The 26,564-nt window shown below is 38.8% G+C and overlaps 1 protein-coding gene across 3 annotated transcripts in view; it reads left to right on the top strand.

Moving 5' to 3' along the window:
* Positions 1 to 1,317: 1,317 nt before the first annotated feature.
* The window catches only part of GADL1 (glutamate decarboxylase like 1), a 182,390-nt gene continuing 157,143 nt past the window's right edge, over positions 1,318 to 26,564 (top strand). For 2 of the 3 annotated variants that reach the window (XR_007128906.1, XM_047738962.1), the window contains exon 1: positions 1,318 to 1,539. Coding sequence is in view for 1 of the 3 variants with exons in the window: in XM_047738962.1 (XP_047594918.1) it covers positions 1,503 to 1,539 (37 nt within the window). In the remaining 2 variants the exon portion in view is untranslated. Of the gene's footprint in view, positions 1,540 to 1,654; positions 1,674 to 26,564 lie in introns of those variants that run through there. The other variant, XR_007128908.1, reaches the window with a different exon arrangement.

Here is a 26,564-nt window from a genome sequence, read left to right as displayed (position 1 = left end):
GGTCCTGGTTTGTCTCTCACAGAGAGATACATAATTTAGCAGTGGTGGACACTGGTCACTGTTCCAAGCTGGAATAGAGAGGGTTCACTTATATACAATGCTAAAAGCAAAAAGAAAAACTTGCTGGAGTGTATACTTCTTTCAGTATTTTTTAAATTGAGTTACCAAAGGTTAACTTCTGAAGTTCTCATTTATGTTTTCATCACTAGATTTCAGTCCTTTATCTGCTGAAAACGGATACAAGAGAGTAAATGGGGGGGAAGGGGTCTCAGAGACTTCATAAAACTTGTCTGCAGGGTCTTAACTTTACTATTTTTAATAACCCTAGTTGTAGGTATATTAGGAATAATCAATTCTTACTTGAGAGCAAAGGTTTGCCATGTCTTCACGGATAGGGACGTAAACTATGTTAGGAAAGGAGGAAGAGTTAAAAGTATGCTAGGAAAGCAGAGGAAAGAATTCACCTGCTAAGGAGACATACCAGACTCTGTGTAAAAATAAACCAGGAATTTTTTTTTTAAGCCTGTTGAAAGATCTAGATTATAAATGCAGTTCCTTAATGTAGTTGTCATAAATGTGCTTTGAAATGGCATTAACTGATTGCTCCTATCATATCAACAGCCTAAGTTAGAGCTCCCAAGGGAATTTAACTTTAAACATAAAGCTTGTTAGAGTAACGACAAAAAAGCAGCATTTGCTGATTAAATTTAAATTTACAATAGGAACATGGCCGCAACCCAACTTCCATGCGCTTGCTGGAAGAAATACGGCGTTGAGAACGTTTTAGTCTATTGGGCCTTTCTAATTCACCACCTCCTTTTGTTCACTAGCCCCCTGCCTTTCCCTTCTCCAACTTGGAATTTTGCAGAAGCAAGAGGCTGAAATCGGATAGGGGAAAAGGGATTCGCCTGCAGAACTCTGAAATGTCAAGGCGGCTCTGAATGAATGGGTAGTGGATCTTGCTCGCGGCAGCGGCCCCAAAATAGGTTCCCTGAGCTGCTGGCTTGGAGCAGGCATCATATTTAGCTGAGGGCTTCTGGGGCCAGATCGGACGCTGCGAGATAGTTGCTCCAAAACGCTGGACTCTGGGGAAAGTCACGGGCCGAGGCTCATTCACGGGCCTTGCCTGGGAGAGCAGCTGGGGGTTGTTCTCTGCCTCCTCCTACCCAGTTAAATCACCTAAGCTCCTACACAGTGTTCCCCACCCCTTCCTAGCAAGGTCAAAGGAACCTGGCCATGGGTCAAGTCGATGGCATGCAGCCAGCCGCACACCAAGTATTAATAGAGAGCCTTGGGCTGCAGGGGACCGGCGCTAGAGCCTCGGGTTGCAAAGAGAAAGGAGCGCCAGGCTTGTGTCCTTGTCTCTCCCTCTGCAGTGGCGCGCGCCCAGCTCCTGCCGGGCGCACCTGCGGGGCCCCAAGGGGGGCGCTGCCTCTGCCACTGCAGCCGCCGCCTAGACTGAGCGAGCCGCGCGGGGGACAGCCTGGAGTCGGGGAGCAGCGATGAGCAGCCACCCGGACCGCGAGTGCCCGCTGGACGGTAACGACTGGCCTCCGCGCGGCTGCGAGTTTAGCCCTTAATCGCTCCCCACGCGGGTTTTTATCTCGCGGATGCTGGTGGACCTAGAGGGAAACGAGGAGGAGGGTTATTTCTCTGTAAGGCGGCTGGAGTGGGTAGGAAGTCCCCATCTTCATGGATTTTTTGCATCCCTTTCTGCACCTTTAGGGGTTATTTTTTAGAATTAAACAAGTTAACTTTTATAAAGCGCGAAGAACCGCGCTTGCAGCGCAATGGATATTGTGCAGGGCTGTTCATTGAAACGCAGGTCAGGGTTTCACTGCTTGGCGCGCTGCTGCGGGTGTCCTTAGACCCCGTAAAAGTGCCTTCCCTGAAAGAAAGCTGATTTTGCTTCCGCTTTGGGACAAGCAGAGCACCACCCCTCCCACCTCCACCCTGCTACATAGAGAGAGTGATGCCCTGACGTGCTTCGGATGGGAGCCGGGGTGGGGGTGGGGGGCAGGGGACTGGATGTTCGTTGTTTAAGGAAAGTGTTGTGCAGCAGAATTCCCCAAGCTGACTTATAACGCGGATGTCATTTAGTTCTCCTGTAATGGCATGGTTCCCTGCTTTAGCGAGGGAGGGGTCTGAGATTGCTTTGAACGCGTGATGAAATACTCTGAACTCTGCTCCCGGGAAAACTCAGCCAGAACGTTTGGATGTTTGCTGATGATATCAATGTAGACCCCTTACCCGCCCTTGTCTATCCCCGCTGGGGAAGAGCCCCTCCTTCGAAAGGTCATGACTACAGCTATTTAGGCATTTTCACTAACTACTTAGTTGTTGACCTTTTAGGAGGAGCGCTCCTCCAGGAATAACTCCTCTTTGCATCAATACCCTTTCGGATTGTACCAGAACACGACTTAATGAAGCTGCGTTAAGCTGAAGCTCTCTGGGGGTTGGGCTCCACAGGTGCTTCCTGTCGGTACCCTGGCTTGTGTTGCCTGCGGATCATTTTCAGGGTGGGGGATTTTGCATAGTAGTTGGCAAGACAAGAACCATTGTACTACAAGAAACATTTTTCGTTTGTTCCTTTTATTGTCCCCCCAAAGTTCCCAGCATCATTACCCCGGATCCTGTTCAAAAAAAAAATTTTTTTTCAAGTTGCATTATAATTGTATTTCATTGTGTGGTAAACTAGTGCTTGAAACCACTGGAGCTTTGTGTAAAACTATTGTGTTTGTGTTTTTAGGGTCAGCACACACTGTCACTTAAGACACCTGGCTATTTGAGAAATGATTGAGAAGTATAAAGTAGACCATTGGTTTAAAAAATTACTGATAATATGGCAAGCTTCTTTATGGGAGGCAAGGATGAGCAGGATAATTGTATCTGACTACCTGAGCCCTGCACTGTTCTGTTTTTGTTTGTTTGTTTTTAATCTTTATTCTTGTTTCAAAGCTGTACACCCTTTAGAACTCTGATAGGAACTTTTAAAAAAAAGTATCTTTTCTTCCTAAATTAAACATGCATCCTTGTCACTGGACATGTCTTGTGATGACATCAATAGTTGTCATGTTTGAATAGTGAAGCACAAAGTTTAACCTTAAATTTGAATTCCAGAGAATACCAGAAGGCTTAGGCTATGTGTCTGGTCATCGTTGAGCAGGTGATAAGGCGATAACATGTCTGATAACAAACAATTGTGCCAAATGTTGGCTATGACACCTTAAAAGAGCACAGGATATATATATCTGTCAGACTTAGTAAATTTCTAAGTATGTATGACCAGATTGAGCAAGGTGACATTTGATGAGTATGTTAAATGATATGCCTGTGTTAAACAAACTCTTATTGACTGTTACAGACCTATACATTATGGAAGAATATCCTAGGGAACCCCTTTGTAGATACAGAGTTGTTCATGCTTGAATACAGTTTGTGATGTTGCCGTAGTACATCCAAGAGGAGTTTAGGCAATTGATTACATCAAATTGAAATTTTAATTCCATAAAAAATTAACAGTTCTTTGGACTCAAATGATATTTTCCCCTGTGGATGATAATACAAACCACAGGGTACCTGGGTGGCTTAGTTGGTTAAGCGACTGCCTTTAGCTCAGGTCATGATCCCAGAGTCCTGGAATCGAGTCCTGCATCAGGCTCCCTGCTCCATGGGGAGTCTGCTTCTTCCTCTGACCTTCTCTCTCATGCTCTCTCTCTCGCTGTCTCTCTCTCAAATAAATAAATAAAATCTTTTAAAAAAATAATAATACAAACCACAAACCTTCCACATAAATCAACCTGCAAATTCATTCTTTTTATTTTATTCAGCCTTTGATTCTTAACGGAAACACTTTGAAAATGGAAGCAAATTTTAAGTTCTAATGGGGGAGCGTTGTAGATTATTTTTTTCTCTTGAAAAGCTGACTTAATGTTAAAAGTCTGGTATATTTTAATGAAATTGAAACTCTGATTTCCAGGAACAAAATTTTGAGTAATTTGTTTAGTGCCCTCTTTCTGACTCAAAGAAAATGACAAAAGATACTAATTTTCCAACATGTTGTCATGTTGAGTACACTGCTTTCTTGCAAATCATTGTTAAGCTAACTTTTGATCTCCCCTCTGCCCTTGGTTTTCCCTGCTTTGTTATATAAGGATGTTATGACAGTACATGAATATCTAATTTGTAAGTGTTCCCTAATTGTTTTACATATATACTTGAGGTGCTTTCAAGTGCATGGAAGTTGAGTATCTTTTATTTATCTTTTGTTTGTAGAGTTAGCTCCAGGAACAAGAACCTTTGTGAACCTTTATAAAGCTAGGTAGCCCTCTCCTATTCAATTCTGCACCCCCCAACCCTGCCCTTTTTAAAAATCACTGTTTTTGGGGAATGGAAGGGTGAATGAATAATCTTTAACCTGATTTATTTATATACTTAGCAGAAATTATAATGTTGCTTCAACACCATCCCTGGGGACATCATGACATTGTTTTCTTTTTAATTTCTTGCTGCTTTTTCAGTTTTCTAGTTGAGAAGTGGGATCCCGGGCCTCTTTTTCTAGGGTTTGCCAATAGCACCACTTTTCTCTTCCAAGTGGGGAATTGCTTTTTGCTTCTGAAGGAAATCATGATCATTTTTTTTTTTTTTTTTTTTAGATTTGCCCTCATAGGCACTCTGGTAACCTCACTGAGTGTCCTTGTGACCCCATCCCCTCCTGGCTCTTCAGCCCTGTCATATGTCTTCTCTAGAAGTCTGAATCTCTTGATTTGAGGGTGGGACCCTTGTTCCATAGCACTGTGGTAGCATGGATATGGAAATGGGAAAACACCTCAAAGAAAATAATATCACAAAGATAGAACCCTTCCCCATTAAATTTGTTCCTGACCCTCTCATGGATTCTGGCACCGTCCCCTTCTCTCTCCTCCCCATTTTCCTTTCACTGAGAGACCAGATCTCCATGGGGATTAGTTTCAGTGTTCATTAAACTTCTTTTTGGTTTATGAGGGACTATTCTGTACCCTAGCTATTATTTTGTACCCTTGCAATCACCACACAGGTGAAGAAGTAGAATTTTGCTATCATTTTGGGGGCACATGTCCTGTGTACCCCCTTTCAACTATAGCGCCTTCCTTCCCCCATTTAAGTGATCACTACCGTGACTGACTTGGGTAGTTAATTACTTTCTTGCACTTTTTTATAGTTTAACTATCTAATTATGCATTCCTAGACACAGCAATTTAGTATTACCCATTAAGAAGAACCTGTAATATGTCTTTTAGTTTATAGATTTACCCTCCTGTCCTTTTCTATTCTTGTCATTTATCTGTTAAAGAGCCTGGATTATTTGGCTTATAGAGCTCTCCATGATCTGGATTTTTCAGCAATTGTGCTCACAGTTCAATGTTTTCCTTGAAGATCACCTTCTTTTGAGCTCCTTTATACCACCCCAGCCCTTCCTCCTTCTACATTCTCTTGGTTAAGTTACATTTTTTAGTTTAATCCTTGACTTATAGAAACAACCTATGATGCCATTTTATCTATTAGGCAATAAAGGATTTTATTGAGCTTCTCATATTGAGCCCTCAATTCTTAAATTAATTTCATTAAGCATTATAATAAGTTGATTGAAAATTGATGCTCTCACTTACTAATTATTTCAAAGACTAGTGATTTGGGAGCACCATGGGCACTTTTGCAAAGTTTTATGTTTTAAGTCATTTTGTGACCTATTTTCAGAATTTTTCACAATTTCTTCTGTGCTGTTTTTGGTCTTATAATTAATATTCAGGCAATTATTTCTTCTATCACTGGTAAGAGTAAAATGTGGGATGAGCAATAGGGTTTAATTTGAAAAATATATATGTTGAGTTGCTGAAATTGTAGTAGGTTGCAAGATAGTTTCTTCAATAAGAGTACATTTTGTTGAAAAATAATAATTCATTTATACATATGGAACTGGAACAGAAAGAATTTATACTTGCAGATAAAAAGTAGTTGGATATGAATGGGTGGAGAATGGATTTTTCCTTATGTTCTTCTGCTTGTCTGTATTTTCTGTAGTGTGTCTGCATTGCTTCTGACAGAAAAAAAGAAAAAAATTAATTTGATAAGAAAGAGGGGTGGAGATGGGGTTTTTGTTTGCTTAGATGTTTTTCTCATTCATTTTTGGCCAGGCTTTCCAATTGTATTACTCTGGTTTGTTTTCTATTTTCTTTTCTTTTTTTTTTTTAAATATATATATTTTTTAATTTATTTGACAGAGATCACAAGTAGGCAGAGAGGCAGACAGAGAGAGAGGGGTAGGAAGCAGGCTCCCTGCTGGGCAGAGAGCCCTATGTGGGGCTCGATCCCAGCACCCTGGGATCATGACCTGAGTCAAAGGTAGAGGCTTTAACCCACTGAGCCACCTAGGCGCCCCTGTTTTCTATTTTCTTACACAAGCATGAATGTCATTTCTATTGTTCAAACAAATCCTTGTATTGGAATCCAAATGTGTTCTTATTAATCCTCAATTGTTGAATAGTCAAGTTGTTCCAATATTTTTTTAATCACAAATAAGTTAGAAGAGAAATAATTGGCTGAAATCTAATTAAAATATAGAAACACACACACACACACACACACAGAGAACCCTACAAATCCAAAAAATGATTAATAATATATTAAGGCATAATATAGAGATGAAAATTTGCATAGGAGTGCATCAAGATTACCAATTCTTGAAAATCCAAAGATCCAGTTATCGAAAATATTTATTTTTTTGACAAATGTTCATCCTGACCAATTTGCACTCAGTCAAGACAGTGCTAGGGAAGGACAGGGTTTGAGTTTTGCTTTTTATGGACCAAAGCTCAGTTTCTGACACTAATAACAGTGAGACCTCTTTCTGAGCATCAGTTCACTTCCCAGTACAATGGAGATGATAGCAAATAACACTACTAACCTCATGGATTTTGTGAGAATGTATGTTAGGTACCTGGAACATTGAAGATTAGTATGTCCTACCTTCATCCCTCAATAAATATTTACAACATTGAATTATATGGATAAATATGTATGGAACTCTATGGGGAGTATGTCTTAAAAGAAGATTTAGTCTAAATAGAACCCTCAAAGCAAATAGCAAGTGCATTGTAATATGAGGAAGGAGACCTTTGACCTCTACCACTCCTAAGAGAGTCATTGAAAAAGGGACAGTGACTTTTGTGTGTGTGTGTTTGGGGGGGGGGGCAGTGATTTTTAATAGTTTTCCTACACAGAACTAAAGCAGCACACATAGAGAATATAATAGAAAACTATAGCAAGGAGATAGGTTTCCTTTGTTTGTTTGTTTCTGTTTTTGCTAATGATTAAATTATGATGGTTGAGCTCAACATTTTCCTGGGTTTGTGCAAGGACAAAGCCTTTCTCTGCTGGATTTAAGGAGCTGTAGTTGGTCTGCTTCCTTGGTCATCACAGCTTTAAGGACCATCTCTTCAATAGAAGTTGCAGATTTGGACACAAAATGAATCACAGAGACCTTAAATGTGGGGTTTCACCTGATACTCCTTTTATGAATAATACAGCACAAAATTCTCATGCAATGGAGTTATTATAGAGCAGGACTTTTCCTGCCTTAGCTCCGCTTCATTGCACATTTGCAGATGCGGTTGAAATACTTTACTTAAAGTTGTTTTGACTGTGCTTCTGTGGTAGGGTCCCTTTCAGTTAGGAGTGAGTGCCAATAAGTGTTGGTCCCCAAACTCAAGAAGACACCATAGGATGCATCTTTGCTGTTCCTTTCCTGCTTCTTATTGGTGGTGGGATGGCTAAATTTTATAGACTCAGACTTGAAAGGGTGTGGATTTTGTTGAACAAATAGGATATTTAGAGTTGAAGGATTTAGACCAATAGGATATCTGTTGTCTATTCTACATCTAACTGTCTCACTGATAATCTCTTTAAAAGACCTACACTTAAAGTTTGTATAAAAAACATTTTAGGATTTAAAATAGCATCACAAATAAGTCTTACATATAATCTAATCAGGGAGATGATCAGTTTCTACACTGAAAATTGCAAACATTACTGAAAGAAATTAAAGAACACACCAGTAAATGAAAAGACATCCCATGTTCATTGATTGGAAGACTTAATATGGTTAAGATGTTTATACCACCCAAAGTGAACTATAGATTCAATACAATCCTTACCAAAATTCCAAGAGAATTTTCTGCAGAAATAGAAAATTTCACCATTAAAATTCATATGTAATCTCAAGGGACCCTAAATAGCCAAAAATTTTTGAAAAATAACAAACTTGGAAGACCCACACTTCCTGATTTCAAAACATATTGCAAAGCTACAATAATCAAAAGTGTGATACTTGCATGCAGACAGATAAATAGACCAATGGAATAGAATAGAGAGTCAAGAGATAAACCCTGATGTATGTGGTCAAATGATTTCCAACTTAAGACCACTCAATGGGGAAAGGACAATCTATTTAACAAATGATGTTGAGAAAACTAGACACCCACATATGAAAGAATAAAGTTGGACTCTTATTTGACACAATATACAAAATAACTGAAAAATGAATTAAAGGCCTAAACTTAATACCCCAAACTACAAAATTCCTAGGAGGAAACACAGGGGAAATTTTTATGACATTTGATTTGGCAATGTTTTCTTGGGTATTACACAAAAAGCATGGGAGACAAAACCAAAAATAGACACCGGAGACTTCATCAACCTAAAAAGCTTTTGTGCATCAAAGGACACAACCAACAGAATGAAAAAGCAACCTGTGAAGTGGAAGAAAATATTTGCAAATCATATATCTGATAAGGAGCTAATATCCAGACTATATAAAGTACTCCTACACTCCATTACAAAAAAAAAAAAAAAAAATTAAATAACCTTATTAAAAACTAGACAAAAGACCTGAAGAAATATTTCTTCAAAGATGATATACAAGTGACTAAACAGTATATGAAAAGATGCTCGGGGTGCCTGGGTGGCTCAGTGTGTTAAAACCTCTGCCTTTGGCTCAGGTCATGATCCCAGGGTCCTGGGATCGAGCCCCGAATCAGGCTCTCTGCTCAGCAGGGAGCCTGCTTCCCCCTCTCTCTCTGTCTGCCTCTCTGCCTACTTGTGATCTCTGTCTGTCAAAAAAATAAAATCTTTAAAAATAAATAAATAAAAAGTGTTGAGGAGGATATGGAGAAATGGAAACACCTGTAGATGATTGGTGGGCTTGTGAAATGGTGTAATTGCTATGAAACATAGTATAGAGGTTCCTCAAAAAGTTAAAAATAAGGGGCACCTGGGTGTCTCAGAGGTTAAGCGTCTGACTCTTGATCTCAGCTCAGGTCTTGATCTGGGCATGGAGCTTATTTAAAAAAAAAAAACGAACAAAAAACAACAACAACAACAACAACAAAAACATTTCTGGATAAGTATCCAAAAGAATTGAAAACAGGGTCTTGAAAAGGTATTTGCTCATCCATGTTCATAGCAGCACTATTCACAATAGCCAAGAGATAGAAGCAACCCAAATGTCCATCAGTGGATGAGTAGATAAACAAAATGTGGTTTTTATATACAATGGAGTGGGTAGAAATCCTGTCACATGCTACCCTGTGGATGAACCTTGAGGACATTATGTTAAATGAAATATGCCAGACATCACCACATTGTATGATCAGATGAATATTACATGATCCACTTAAATGAGGTAACTAAAGCAATCAAATTCATAAAAACATAAAGTAGAATGGTGGTTACCAGGGGGTAGGAGAATAAGGGAGGAGGAAAAGTATTTAGTGGTTATAGAGTTTCATTTTGACAAGATGAAAAAGTACTGGAGATCTGTTTCACAACAACGTGAATATACTTCAACATAGTGAACTATATACTTAACAATAGTTAAAATGGTAAATTTTATCTTATGTTAAAATAGTTTAAGTGGTAAATAAAAAAGGGATACCTAATTTAAAAATAAGCAAAACAGGCTTTTAAGAATAGAGTAATTTATAAAATAATTGTAAAACCTACTTGCCTCACTCAACAAGTTTAAGCCTCTTCTGTGTATCTTGGAGTTACCATTGTGAACACTGAATAATGTAACATTTCTGGGAGTTGAGATGTATCCAGCTGTTTGTCCCTTCATTGAATGAGGGGCAGATTGCTGTTTTTTAATTCTTTTTTTTTAAAGATTTAATTTATTTATTTGACAGAGAGAGATCACAAGTAGGGAGAGAGGCAGGCAGAGAGAGAGGGGGAAGCAGGCTCCCTGCTGAGCAGAGAGCCCGATACAGGGCTTGATCTCAGGGGATCGTGACCTGAGCTGAAGGCAGAGGCTTAACCACTGAGCCACCCAGGTGCCCCTGCTGTTTTTGAATTCTTGTAGCTTCTTTTGTACTGTTTCTGTCTCCTTCATCATGGTCTCCCATGAGTGTCTGCTCCTTTGTCTTTCTTCTCATAAATCCTAATAGTATCTTTAGTCACCACTTGCCACACTTCCTCCAATTTACTGCTTTTAACAAGCTTGGTTATTGTCTCATATTCTTGGTTTTCTAGCCCACAAAAGGTTGGAATTGTAGCTGATGGGTAGATTGCCTCTGAATGAAATCTGACTAGGTGTATAGGTATCTATTACAGTAACATTGTTCTATTTATTTATTTTGCATTCTTTTGTATTTTTGTGTAAGTTCTGGATATTTGATGTTGCCAGATAAGACGCTTCCATAGAGAGTATGTGCCAGTGAAAAAATATTTTTATGTAAACACATACATGCATAATTACAGTTCAAGCTCACGATCTGAAGAAACTGATAACATTTTATAGCTGGAGAGATACCCATGTAAACAGATTGGGCAAGTAAGTCTCAGTTTAAAGGAAAATTATAGCTTTCTGCTCGCTGAACTGTACTGGGAGTATGATTGATCCCTAACCCTTATGGAGAGGACAATGCCTGCACGTGCTTTCCTTGTTTGCTCTGTTTCTGATGCTCTCATTGGCAGTGCAACTAAGAGGCCCATAGCATAGCCTACAGGAGGCTGAGCAACTGTGCTCACTCTTTTATACTGTGCACATGATTTTTAAGAGCTTTATTGAGGTATGATTTACATATCATAAAATTTACCTGTTTGAATGTGCAATTCAATTTTTAGCAAATTTACAGAGTGGTGCAACTCTCAGCACAATCCAATTTTAGAGCATTTCATGCATATGATATTTCAAAAAAAATATTACCATGCTTTTTCCCTGCTATGTCTGAGTACCCACTCTTCTCTGCAAATAGCTGTCTGCCTAAGAGAGATGACGATCCTTACAGGTAGAATGCAAAGAGAAAGATAATTACTAGTTAGATTCCATGGTCAAAATAAGAATTTCAAAGGAAAATGGTAGTTTTACAAGTCAGGCTATTGCCTTGAGACAGGGCTCTCTCAATTCTTTTTATTTCCCCTTTAACATGACCTCCTAGGCTTAGGAGACAAAATCATGGAGTCTGTCTATAGCACAGAGAAGATAACCTTTGTGCACTTTTAAAGCTAGGAGGAAAAAGGGACTATTTAATGTAAGAAAAGTCAATGAAAAATCTCCATTTCTGACACAAGATGATAATGGGGAGGGAAAAAGAGATTGAAGCAAGGGAGGGAAGTGTTGAAAGACATGATATCTATTTCTCATTACTTGGGATCATGGCAGGTTTATAGAAATATTGAAGGCAATAACAGAGACCTTTACCAGCTTCTCTTGGAGGAGGCCACCTTGCAATCTCTTCACAGCAAAAAGGATGGCTCCCTGAAGTTGGATGTGGAGGAAGAAGCTGGATTTAGCCTTTTATGATGTGAGCATGGCTCTTTCTGAGGAAGGTGGTTGGATCAAGTACCCTTGGTCCTCCCAAGGGTCCCTCTCTGATAAAGATGAAGGCAGAAATCATGTGATGGGCCTGCTCTACTGGGGAGGTGATGAAGGGTGTGGCATAAACCTGGAAGGTTTATACCATTATCAACAGCCAAGGCGAGGTCACCCCAGTCATGGAGCACCCCCAGTATCTGATGAAGGTGAGGGAAAGAGTCTATGAATGTTCCTCAGCCATGATGGCTAGGTGAGAAAGGATGTAGAAAGTGAGATTACTGAGAGACAAAGGTGCCAGTGGACGCTATGCTGATCCAAGGATCTTATCATTCTTCCACCATCTTGAAGTTGAGTCACTTGCAAAAAATAGCTCAAAGTCATCGAGGAGAGTATTAAGGAGAAAGGGAAATGGGAATCTAGGAGAGCAAGCATTTTTACACAGTAGAACTGAGCATCATCTAAAGAGACTGTTTATTATATTTGACCAAATTTTAACCAGATTGTACCAAGTAAGGTAAATTTTGTTACTCTTTCTAGCAATGGGGCCTCCTGGGGAAGACAAGATTAATTAAGAACCAAAATAAAAACACTTAAAGTTTCTTGCTATACCTGTGTATCATAAAGGTAATGATGCCACAAACAAACTTGGCACAAATGAAATTGGCTGCTTCAGCCACTGCCATTGACACCAGTGGCAGTGTCTTTGGGGAGTGCAGTTGCCAAAGGTAAATATGCACAAATCTGGGTCTCACGTCTGTGATGATAAAGTCCCATAGTAAGTGAGGCTTAGCAGTAAAGTTATTTGTTTTTTAAAGAGGGAAAAGCAATGAGTAGCAAATGTCTGTCAAGTCATCCTATAATTTAAAGCTCAAGTATTACTTCATTCATTCATGCTTACAGTCTCTTACAGGCAAAATAATATAGAAAGGTTTGGGACATAAACCAGCTTTGTTGTGCCTGACGTCATCCCCAGGGCTCTAAAAGACCACCTTCTTCACCATTTCCTCCCATGAACACCACCATTTCCTCCCATGAACACCACCATGGTGGTCCTGAATATTTTAAGGAATTCTCAGTAGTGCCGAGCATTGATGCGGACCTCTTTTAGAAAAGCTGGGATGTGATCTGTGTTCATTACATGAATAGGATTTTAACTGTAAGATGACGTTAGCCCAAGAATCATTGACAGGTAGAGTGGCAAGATATCTTATAGAGCCTCATTTAACCGACAGCATCATTTAACCAGAGGAAAGTACTACCTGCAGTCACAGAACTAGGTAGGGCTAGAGTTGGAGCTAGAACTCCCCCATCCCAAACTTCAGAATGTTCTTTCTGTGCATATTGTCAGAGCAGATAATTAAAAGTAAGAAATCAACACTATAAAATACTGTTAAAGCAGTTAAATTTTATGTTTGTTTCCACCAGTGTCTGAGGTGCAGTGCTGAGAATTTCAGCATTCAGGAGTTTTTTAATGGGAAATAATACAAAGCAACTTTCTAAATTACTTAATGTCAGCAAGCCATTGTTAAATATTAAAATCTGTTTCGGTGATTTAGCTGCAGCATTGACAAATTTTAAATTTCCACACTCCAGTTTTTGCCTATTAAATATATTGCTAAGTCCTTCTTTTGTTTGAGTTTCTTGCTGATAAGACTATTCCCAATTCAGCACTCTGGATGTTGTGTTGTTTGATCTCCTAATGCTCTGCATCGACTTTCAAAATCAATAGAGACTTAGTTGGTATTTTATGACATATCTTATCTGTTCTTTCAAATGCTATGCAGGCCAAAAAATACATCCAGGGAACATATTTTTTTCATATGCATTTTCATCATGGTATATTCTGTTGTGCCATCAGCTCAGTTTTATTTCAGTACCTAATTTGTGTGAAGCAGTGATGGAGGAGAAAGAAAATCTATGAAAAATTGAATTTCCTAATATTTGTCCGTGGCCTTATTTTTCAAGTTGATGGTACAGCAAAAGAGATTTCAAAAAGTAATTGTGGAACATATGTACGATGACAGTTTTGTCCAGAAGTGTTCAATACAATATGTCAGTTTAGCAGTTAATTGTTCTTTTATTGTTTCATGAGTGTTCATCCAGTCTCCCCTATGAGAGAGGCAGCATCGTTTAGTGAAAAGACAAGAGTCATTGCAATCAATCATAGTTTGAATATCAGTTCTGTTATTTACTATACCAGCAATGTGACCCCCACAAAAGGACCTCAATTTTCTATTTGTAGAATCGGGGATGATACTTGTTAATGTCATTAAGAGTTGCATAAAAAATATAAGTGTTTAGTACAGTGTCTGGGACACAGGCATTCAAGAAATGATGCTCATTTGTCTTGATCTGAATTTTCCAGGAGCAGACCTTAAGTCAACCATTAGAGCACAAATAGTTTCTTTGGAAGGTGGTTTCAGAGCTAGCCAATCGAGAACACGTTATAAAGCAAGGTATCACTGTGGGTAATCGAAGCTTAATTCTGCTGGAGAACGCAGGATGTTAGCGAAGAATCCATACCTTAGAGTTATCCCATATGAAAAACAAAAGAGCTGGATATTTATATATTAATTTCTATCAGTGGTTGGTTGAAGGATGCTGAGATATGAGTATTAATTTTTCAAAACGTCAGACTTGCCATGTAAGTGGGTAGAGCAGTTTTTGCCAAAATAGAAAAGCTGCAGGCAAAGAGATAAAGATGATTGACTTGGAAATCAGATGGCTTGAGCACAGATACACACAAGAAGAACTGCTCTACTCCATTTTTATTAACTGTTATTACATTTCCTTATTGAAGGACTTTTGTTTTCCTAACTCCTTATCCTGTAGTGTGCCGAAGCCACTTCATACCAGGTCATAAGAGTGTTAAATATTCAGAAATGTTGTAAGCCAATTATTAAACTGTTAGTATCTTGAGATTAGTTCAGGGGAGTTTTTACACCACAAAAATAGATTAAGTGCTACCAATCAGAAACCAGCTTTCTAGCACACCATTGTCCTCATCACTCTTCTCCTAGTAAATGGAGAACAGGAATTACATCATAGGCTCAGGAATCAGATAGCCCTGAGTTCAAAATCTGAGCTCTGACACCTTTTGGCTGTGTAACTATGGACAAGTCACCTAACATCTGTGGGCCTCAGTATCCTTATCTGTAAAATGGGTATGTATATAAATTGTACAGCTGTGGTGAAGATGAAATGCAATAACATATTGTATGCAAAGAGTACTCTGGAACCAGGTACTTATTATAGAAATTAAAACTTATATAATTGTGGGAGAGGCAGAGGATGGAAAATTCCATAAAGAGGAATTGGAAATCAGATAAAAGTCAGTAACTAGCCTTCTTGAAACACTGGCAAGAATGGGTTAGTTGGAGACTATAGAGGAATCTGGAAATGTTCATTACTGCATCTGATATCAAAGACTGTTCGAGAGGCTGGGCCACTGCTTCACTTCTGAGCGAAAATCCAAGAGTCTCAGAGAATAATAGATTAGGAAACCACCCCAGAGGGCAGAAGCAGACCCCATTCAATATGTGAAATATGTCTTTGGTTAGATTTCAGAACTGCTATGGACCAGAGACTGGCCCTATGCCTGCCTTTCTTTCCTGGGAGTGTGTGTGATAGTAATCCCATCCTTCTCACTATTTTATGTTGAGTGTAGTGTCTGATACTTTGTTTTTAGTTTATGGGTCTCTGAACCTAGAACAGCTGCAACTAGAACCTTGTATACTTACAGACCTGATACAAATCACGAGATCCTGGACTACAAGCCTGTTTCTATAACAGGATGAGATTGGGGGTAAGGTTTGGGGATGGGAACAAGCCTATTCTGTGAATTAAAGGAATATGAATAATTTTTGATAAGAGGATAGGCTCCAGTAGATTAGGAAAAAATGTCTTCAAAGTCCTTAGTATGCATACCACTTTGCAATGTGACATTACCTTTGGTGTTCAAGAGGTGGACTTTTAAAAAAATTTCTTTGAATCCAAATGTTCTTGTGACTTGCTTTGATCAACAGAGCATGGCAGAGGTGCTGTTATGTGACATAAAATCCAAGGCCTCAAGAGGCTTTTCAGCTTTTACCTTCATTGTTTTCAAACCTGCTGTCACCTTGTGAGGAAGAACAGTCTAATCTCTTTGAAAATGAAACCTTATGTGGAGAACAAGGTCCAGCTATCCCAATCCTTCCAGATGAGCTCAGATCCCAGCCAATGCACAAACTGATGAAGTTGTGTGAGTGAGCCCAGGCAAGACCAGCAGAGTCACCCAGCCAAGCCACAGAATCATGAGAAACAATGTATCATTGTTTTCTTAAGTTTTGGGGTCATTTGTTATGCAACTGTAGCTAACTGATACATCCTTCCAATAAATCATTTTTATGCTTAACTTAACCAGAGTGAGTTTTAGTTGTTTGTATTTTCCCAGGTTTGCTGTGTGGGATAAATATACCATTATTTGTAAAGGACTTACGAAAAACCAGGCACAGAGTGAGTGCTAGATAAATGCTAGCTACTATTATATGAATGTTATATGAGTACTATTATATCAATTCCAGATGCTTATGAAGGATGAAGTACAGACAGCTCTTAGAGGCTCTGGTAGACCTATAGAAGGGGGTAGACCAAACAATCTGTGTGCCACTAAATCCTAGTTTTCTCAAATTCAAAATGAGGACATTTGCTAAATTATCTGTAAGTGATTGTCAAGCTCTAAGATCCCATGTTCTCACATAAAATTGGCCTTAGACAAACCTTGGCTTATATTCTAGATGGATCCAAACTCATGCCTCAGTGGGTCTCAGCTAGGGACTAACCCATGCCAGTGTCTTGATGATCTGTTACACACCATTCCATGAGTACTTCATTTATCGACATCAGAGTAGCAATGAGACATGTGGGTATTCCCCAGAACAAACATGTTGACCATAGATCAGGGATACCATCTATAGTGCATTTTATGTGACTGTGTTGGCTCCCAGGTAGGTTCAAATTTTTTTAGAATATTTGCTCTGATTTTATATGGGAGTGAGGCTGATTCTGTGTATGTAAAGGATGAGAAGGAAGATGCTGGTGGCAGCCTCAACTTCTTTCGTACTTCACTGAGCAGTTCATTTCTGTCCCTAAATGTGCATACTCCACTCAGCAATGCATTTGCCCTGCAAGTGACAGAGTCCTCCCTCCATAGTAGGCAGTTTAGACCATCTATTTTTACTTTAAGATGCTTCTTGGAAAGGTCTGTCATTCTAAGCAGCTTCTCAGTATATTCCTTATAATCACATGTTAGAAACTCAATAAAAAAGTTTTGATAAGTAAGGTTTCCTGCATTTGAGGTTGGCTTCATATGACTGTCACAACATGTGTGTTGAGATGGTAAGGAGCTGAGAGTTACTGTCCTCTAGTCATCTAGAAAATGATCTGCCAAAGGCCTAAGCTAGGAGGCAGAACCCAGGGCACAGATGAGCTTTGTATCGGAGTTAATCAACAGATCATGCAAATGAGGCACCCATTTATAGCATTTATTTAAATTTTCATTTAAATTGCTGGTTAAATGGAACACATTTAAAATTCTGAAGTCAACACTTGAGCAAATTGGTTTTAAAACTATATATTAAATTGTAGCACATTATAATTTAATGCATAGTTCCAGGATAATTGCTTATTGTTTTAGGAGTACAAAATATATGTCCAAATAGTTTAGTGTGGTTGATGAGACACAAGAAGCAGTGTTTTCTTGTTTGCCTTTTTTGAAAAAAGTAGGATGTGGTAATTATCAACATGGTGCCTGAACTCAGGGTATCTGGCTTTGAATTCTGCTTCTACCACTTATTGGTGTCTGGGCAGTTTTTTGTAATCTCTCTGGCCTCAGTTACTCTATTGTTAAATGGAGTTAATAAAGATATTTTCCTCACAAGGTTATTATGAGGCCTAAATGAAATAATTTGTACAAGGTGCCTAGCTCAGTACCTGATCCATTGTAAATATTTTATGTTAACTACTGGTACTATTTTATAAGTAATTATGGCATCTGCTACTAGAAAAGATAAAATCACACAAGTGGCTCCATCTGTGGCTTGCATTATATTTCTTTTTGGCAGTGTTGTACTAAACTCTTTTTGCTAAGACAGTACTCTACCCATTGACCTCAGTCATCCAGACTTGTATTTAAGAAGAATATTTTTAAAAAGAGAAAATAAAACAGCAGGCTTATTTTCTGACAGTAACTGGATGATCTCCGAGTTTTAGAGAATAATAAAAAGATAGATGGGGAATTCTGAAGGTCCAGAGTTATACAGAGTAAGGTGTGTCTAGTTGGTTTTAGCTTTCCTTACCTGGAAATGGCTACAGAAGCTAAGTTATTCAGAGTATGAGTTATGGTTGTCTTGTTTCACAGAACACAGAATGACTCTTGCTCACTTTTTGGGGGAGTTTACTGAAAGGATTTTGGAACTCACAGAATTGGAAAGAGAGGTGAATAATTAGGGCTTCAAAAAGACAGAAACTGGGCGCCTGGGTGGCTCAGTGGGTTAAGCCGTTGCCTTTGGCTCAGGTCATGATCTCGGAGTCCTGGGATCGAGTCCCGCATCGGGCTCTCTGCTCAGCGGGGAGCCTGCTTCCCTCTCTCTCTCTTCCTGCCTCTCTGTCTACTTGTAATCTCTCTCTGTCAAATAAATAAATAAAATCTTAAAAAAAAAAAAAAGACAGAAACGAAGGCAACTCTGGGCATCTAAAATGCCTGCTACTTTAGGTACCTAAGATACCCACAAAAGAGCACAACCTTAATTGGCAGTCATGCCAAGACCATGTCTGGTGGGAAGGGTGGTCCAAGTTGGGATGCTTGTTAGTTCCCAAATGCCCTAAGCAAACAATCAGACTAAAAATGGATATTCTTGCTACTCAGTTTTATCTCAGAAAACATGAGACATTGACACAGCAAGGAGTCAAATCTGATGTTTCATAAATATATGTAGACAAGAAGCAAGACGGAGAGTCAGAGAGGACAAGGAGCCAAGGTGGCAAGGGGAAAAAATGATGGCACAAACTGTGACTACAAGGGTGGCAGTGGCTAATGAAGGAGAGGGGACACACAGTGAGAACAGCTCCTGGGGAATATATTGCACCTTGGTGCTGTAGCTCCCACTGAGCCAAACAAAAACATATCCTCCAAAACCAAGTTCTCTAGCCTGGAGCTGAAAAATGGGTCTGAAATTTACTATGTGGGTATGACAAATTCAGTTTTCTCATAGAGTCTGTCTACATTCAAGTCCTTGCAAGGTAAAGTTGTACCCATCAGAAAAGTTCCTAAGTTTTAGAGCTGGGATGGTGGGTGGGTGGGGGTAGTTTCAAGAGCTCCCTATCAATATGACAAGCTAAGACATACAACAGCAGTGTATATAGCTTATCAAGTAATGTTTACTCAAACAATAGGAAGAAATGACTCTGGAAAACCTACTCTCCTGAAAATATCAGAAGTTTAACCAATTCCTGGCTTAATGTTCAGTGAAAGGAAAACCTTCCTGAAATTAAAATAATTATCAATACCCATTATCCAATATTCAATATCAACAAAGCGGGTATAAAAGTCATAAACTTCAACATCATAAAAGCCATAAATGACAAGCCCACAACTAATATCATCCTCAAAAGTAGAAAGCCTTTCTTCCAAGATCAAGAACAAGACAAGGATGCTTACTCTTACTGCTTTTATTCAACATAGTATTAAGAGTTCATAGCAGGAGAAATTAGGCAAAAAAAAAAAATTAAAGACATCTGAATTGAAAAAGGAGAAGTCACTATTTACAGATGACGTGATAATATAAATAAAAAACTTTAAAGATTTCATCAAAAAGTTGTTAGAACTTATAAATGAATTTAGTAAAGTTGCAAGATAAAAAATCAATACACAAAATATGCTGAATTTCTACCTAATAATAACAAACCATCAGAAAGAGAAAACAATTCCATTTACAACTTCATCAAAAAGGAATAAAATACATAGGGATAAATTTAACCAAGTGAGTGAAAGACATGTATATTGAAAACTATAAGACATTAAGAAAAAAATTGAAGAAGACACAAATAAATGCAAATATATTCCATGTTCATGGGTTGGAAGAATTAATATTGTTAAAATGTCCATACTACCCAAAACAATGTACAGATTCAATGCAATCACTATCAAAATTCCAATGGTGTATTTCTAAAAAAATAGAACAAATAATCATAAAATTTGTAGGGGACCACAGACACACACAGACACACACACACACACACACACACACACACACACACATACCTAAAAGCCAAGGCAACTTTGAGAAAGAACAAAGCTGGAAGCATCATGTTCCATGATTTCAAACTATATTACAAAGCTATCATAATCAAAACAGTATACTATTGGCATTAAAACAGACACATAGGAGCACTTGTCACTCAGCTGGTTAAGCATCTGCCTTCAGCTAAGGTCATGATCCCAGAGTCCTCGGCTTGAGCCCCACATCCTGTTCTCTGCTCAGCAGAGAGCCTACTCCCTTTCCCTCTGCCTGCCACTCTGCCTGCTTCTGCTCATTCTTTCTCTCTTTCAAATAAATAAATAAAATCTAAAAACAACAACAACAAAAACAGATGCATAGATCAATGGAACAGAACAGAGACCAGAAATAAACCCACACATATATAGTCAATTAATTTATGACAAAGGAACCAAGAATATACAATATGGAAAGGGCAGTTGCTTTAATAAATGGCATTGGGAAAACTAAATAATCATATGCAAAAGAATGAAACTCAAGTACTATCTTATAGCATACACAAAAATTAACTCAAAATGGATTAAAAATTTGAACATAAGGCCTGAAACCATAAAATTCTTAGAAGAAAACAAAGGCCCTAAGCTCTTTAACATAAGTCTTCAAGATGATGTTTTTAAATCATCTGAAAACAAAAACTAAGAGCAATAAAAGCAAATATAAATAAAAGTTTGCACAGCAAAGGAAATCATTGGCAAAATGAAAGAGTAACCCGCTGAATGGGAGAATATACTTGCAAATTGTATATCTGATAAGGAGCTAATATCTAAAATATATAAAGAACACATAACTCGATAGCAAAGAAGCAAACAATCAGATTAAACAATCTGATTAAAAAATGAACAGAAGATCTGTACAGACATCTTTCCAAAGAAGACATACAGATGGCCAACAAGTGCATGAAAAGAAGCTCAGCATCACTCATCATCAGAGAAATGCAAACCAAAATCTCACTGAGATATCACCTCACACTTGTTAGAATGGCTAGTATCAAAAAGACTAGAAATAACAAATGTTGGTGAGGATGTGGAGAAAAAGCAATGTTTGTGCACTATTGGTGGGAATGCAAACTGGTGCTGCCACTTGGAAAACAGTATGGAGATACCTCAAAAAATTAACAATAGAACTATCACATGATCCAATGGTTCCACTTTTGGGTACTTATCTGAAGAAAATAAAACCAGTGGCTTGGAAAAAATATGTGCATCCCTATGCTTATTGCAGCATTATTTACAGTAGCCAAGATATGTAAGCAGCCCAAATGCTTATTGATGGACGAATGGATAAAAAATTATGGTATTTTTATGTCATGCATATATATATACATATATATGTAGTGGAACATCATTCAGCCATAAGAAAGAATGAAATCTTGCCATCTGAAGCAATGCAGTTGGACTTCAAGACCATTATGCTAAGTGAAATAAGTCAGAGAAAGACAAATATTGTATGATTTCTCATATACAGAATCTAAAACACACACACACACACACACACACACAGGCTCATAGAAGCAGAGAACAGATTGGTGGTTGTCTGAGATGGGGAGTCAGTGTGGGAGAAATAAGTGAAGGGGGTCAAAAGACAAAAAGAAAACAAACAAAAAAGTGACAACACCAACCAAGGCCTGTTTGAGGAGCAGAACGGCCTGGGCTGATGCTTACAGTTGTGCAGCTTGTACACTGCACGTTCTAAATGGCACCATTTACAACTCTATCTAGAAAAAATTAAATGATAGATAGGTAGATAGATGAGAGATGGGATTTGTGGTACATCATGCATTTATTGGCCATTGGCAGGCTCGACAGATTTTTTTTTTTTTTTTAATGCTTTAGAGACTCCCTTGTGAGGAACTTGTCTTCTCAGAAAATGGATGGTGTTTAAGGTCTGAACTCTCTCATTAAATGGGGTGCCTTGGTGTCTCAGTAGTGTCTGAATCATTTGCCTAGCATCCCAGATGCTAACACACAGGATCTCATAAAACAAAATCCTGGGTGATGGGAAAATGTCACCTCCAAGAAATGTTATATGTTCGCCAATGTTTGCAAGACAGGAGCTGATGCATGGATGCACAAATGATTTTTTCCTGTCTTATTCTGTCATCTTTTCATCCAAAGATGACTAGAACATAGACTTGCTGGAGCATAGGAAACTACCTTATCTTTGGACAGCTGTAGGGCTCATGAGAAAGATATGGGATTCTTGGCTTTAAGTTTGAAGCAACACTATTGTAGGGGAGAGGTTAAAAAAATATAAATCTATCATCCTGTCCACTGTCTAGTTCATGTTCCCTCTCTCCCTGGCCTGGATTACCGCCATCATATCTCTGCACCTCCAACTCTTGATCTGCCATCTGACCTCTACACCTGTATCCCCTAAATTTTTCAAAAGCTCTCTTCCTATACCATTTGATGTTCACAATGTCTTCCTAATGTCCATCAAGTAACACCTAATTTTTTTTACTTTCTATTCAAGTTACTGCAAGATCGTTCCCCATGCCACCCTCCCAACACTCACTTCTCCCATTTACATATCCCTGCCCTTTGGACAAAAAGATTACGAAGATTTCCTGGTCACCAACATACACACTAATTTTTTTTTTTTTTTGCCTAGTTCATGTTGCTTTTTTATATGAATGATATGGCCATGATCTTCATTTCTCCCCCATCATAACCAGTTCCTGCTAATCAGTCAAATACCTTAATTTTTCATGCCTGCCCCACCATACTCTTGCCTAATTTGCTGTTTTTCAGTGGTCCCCATGACAGGGTAGAGCTCCACCATTTACCTGGTGGCTCAGGTGCCAAACCCAAGAGCCACCTCTTAGATTCTATTGTTTTCTTGACCCCCTACATCCAATTCACTAGCAAGTACTATTGGCTTTACCACCAAAATGTCCCCCACGTTGTAATACTTTACTACATCGCCACTGCTATCTTCCACATCAAAGTCACCATTATTCGTTGCCTGGACTTCTCTCCAGCTTCTTCAGTAATCTCCCATTTCCACATGGGCCTCAGCATAGAATGAGAGTAATCATTTATAAATGTAAACCAGATCATGTTACTCCTCTGTTTAAAACCCTTAAAAGGTTTCCTATTGCTTTCAGAATAGAATCCCTTACCTGATCTGCCCCGTCAGTCTTTCCAAAGCTTGCTTTATTCCTTCCTTCCTCTTTTCCTTACACTTAAACTGTTAAACTGCAGGATCTTTTTCTATTTCTTTCAGAGGCCAATTTGCAGATTATTTGCATTTTCTGTTCCTTCCTACTAGGCGATTCTCTTTCCACATCTTTTTACATCTGACTCTTCCTTTTTCACATGTCGATACAAATGTCTCTTCCTCAGAAATATTTCCTGATGACCAGGTCTAATATACCTCCTGCTCCATCTTCTATTCAGTTAATTTCCTTTAGACCATTTATTAGAGTCTGCAATTATTTTAATTAGCTATCTCTTTGCTTATTTATTGACTACATCTCCCGTTTTCCCCAAATAAATGTAAATTTACATCTTCCTGTTCATCCTGAACATGACAGGCACTAAGTAAGTATTTGCTGAATGGTTGAATGAAGGGCCTTCTTAACTACGTCAAATCCAGGAGGACTTTCTGCCTCTCACATTCAGAAGCTCTTCTCTAGACTTTGATGTGTTTTGTCTGACATCAAGCATCATACTTTATACCTTCTGGATGGGATTCCAGGTATTCATAAACATGTCTAATTTTTCTTAGTAGATTTTGAGGTGTGTCTGATTCATCTTTGAGTACCTACAATGCCTACCCCAATGTCTTGCACACAGTTTTCAATAAATACTTCACACAGTATAAATAGAAGATGTACCAACTCACTATTCAACTAAGGAGAATTTAACCCCAAAATGAGACTAAACCAATTATTTAAATTTTCTTTACTTTTTTCCCCTTTCTTCTTCTCTTCCTCCTTCCCTCCTTTCCCTTCCTTCCTTCCTTCCTTCTTTGCTTAGGGGTACCCATCTTCAGTAGACTAAAACTGAAGCATAGCTTTGTCTTTTACTCTTATGATTTCATATTTGTGGGTTGCACCATGGAAATTATTCAATCCATAAGTAGGCTTTATGATTCTACAGACTCACAGAGATAGTTTCAGAAACTAAATAGCTCCATTTCTTACTGTTGCCCAAATCTTCAGAGATTTTGTGCCCACTCCCTTATATCATTGTTCTTTCTTTTTTTTTAAATTTTTTTAAAGATTTTATTTATTCATTTGACAGACAGAGATCACAATAGGCAGAGAGGCAGGCAGAGAGAGAGGAGGAAGCAGGCCCCCTAGTGAGCAGAGCCCGATGTGGGGCTCGATCCCAGGACCCTGGGATCATGACCTGAGCCGAAGGCAGAGGCTTTAACCCACTGAGCCACCCAGGCGCCCCTCATTGTTATTTCTTAATCTTTGTTTATTTCCTTTAGTCTTCTCCCTTGTAGGTTGCCCATAGTTATCCTCTCATTGATCTGTATTTTTTTTTTAAAGATTCTATTTATTTATTTGACAGTGAGAGATCACAAGTAGGCAGAGAGGCAGGCAGAGAGAAAGTGGTGGGGGGAGCAGGCTCCCTGCTGAGCAGAGAACCTGATGTGGGGCTCGATCCCAGGACCCTGAGATCATGACCCGAGCCGAAGGCAGAGGCTTTAACCCACTGAGCCACCCAGGCGCCCCTAATCTGTTTTTTTAAGGCAACAAAATGGCTTAAAATGGTGTGAAGTTTGAAAGGGATGTGAAACAATTTGGTACCTGGCAATACCAGCCAGGTATTCAACTAAATTAAGCATCCACTTTTTTGAGGTTAGAAGATATACCTGACATAGAAAACTCCAGAACAGAAGGGTATCTCTTCAACTTCCTCTTTCAGCTGTGTTTTCCTTCACTCTGTCTCCCTACATATTTTCTTTCCAGATGTTTAGCAACTTGAGAACAGAGACTCTGCATTGTTCATGTCTCTATCCCCAGGCACCAGGTTGGGTGCTTGGCACATAATAGTCCCTTATTAATTTATTAATTAATGCTATCCTCTTTTGCAGGCTTTGACTGTCATGCCTATCTTGGACTGACTTACTGGGGTTTCCAAGTCTTGACCCTACTCATTCCCTTGGTCCTCACTGTCTTTTTTTTTTTTTAAATTTTTTTTTTTTTTTTTTTTTTTTTTTTTTTTTTTTTTTTGCCAGAGAGAGAGAGGGAGAGAGCAAGCACAGGCAGACAGAATGGCAGGCAGAGGCAGAGGGAGAAGCAGGCTCCCTGATGAGCAAGGAGCCCGATGTGGGACTCGATCCCAGGACGCTGGGATCATGACCTGAGCTGAAGGCAGCTGCTTAACCAACTGAGCCACCCAGGCGTCCCGGTCCTCACTGTCTTTTGCACAAGGTTTGAAGAGTTCCTTAGTTTCCAACTAGTTGCCTGAATTCCTTTTTTGATCTGACATTTCTCCTTCTTATCCTTTGGAAGCAAGCATTATTTTCTATTGCTAATTTTCTCTTAACAATTAAAGAGTCTTGGATGGGACAAGACTGGCTCTAACTGGCAGACTTTCTGACAAAGACCTAAGGTTATTAATTCTAAACTTTATCTGAGCCAACAGTATAATGTGGGTGCCAAGAAAGAGTTCATATAGACTCGGTTTCATTAATAGTTACTAGTTACTGTTCTCTTTACTCTGTTCCTGGCACTTGGCTCAGCAGCTTACATGCTTTGCCACATTTAACCCTTCCAATGACTCAATAAAATAGACATGGCTATTTTCCCCATTCGTCAGATAAGAAATCTGAATCACATGGAACTTAAATAACAAGGATGAAATCACAGAAGCACAATTAAAATTTGGGCCAGGATCTACCTGGCTTCGAAGCTTAAGCTTTGAGATCAATTAGGGTGCTACTAGATGATGAATGGACTCGTGGTAACCAGAGCATGGGAAATATGAATTCATTCTATTTAGAGCTGGGGATACCACACCTGGAGTTTTGTGCTCAGACTCATTTTATAAGATAGAAATAAACTGACCTAGACTAGTGACCATGGGCTAATCAGAAACCATTAAGAAACTGGAGCAGTTCTAACTAGGAAAAAAGAAAGAGAGAGAGAGAGATTGAAAGAGGGATTTAGATGAGAGTTGATAGAAGTTTTCCCATATTTGACCTAGAGTCCTGTGGAAGAGAAATTAGACTTCCACTCTCTACTCATTTGCTGCAAAGCCTGTGGTAATGACATAAATGCCTATTAGAAGTCACTGTAAGGAGAATTTTTGTGACCATTCCAGCTTTCAGAAGTTTAAGAATTATTATTATTCATTATTACAGATATTCAAAGAGAAGGTAAGTCCTCTAATTCAGAAGTTTTCCCTCATTACTCAACTTCTCCTATAATCCTAAGCCTTAAC

The sequence above is a fragment of the Lutra lutra genome, chromosome 1 (genome assembly GCF_902655055.1).
Source record: "Lutra lutra chromosome 1, mLutLut1.2, whole genome shotgun sequence".
Lineage (NCBI taxonomy): Eukaryota > Metazoa > Chordata > Mammalia > Carnivora > Mustelidae > Lutra > Lutra lutra.
This window is presented reverse-complemented; position numbering and strand designations above follow the sequence as displayed.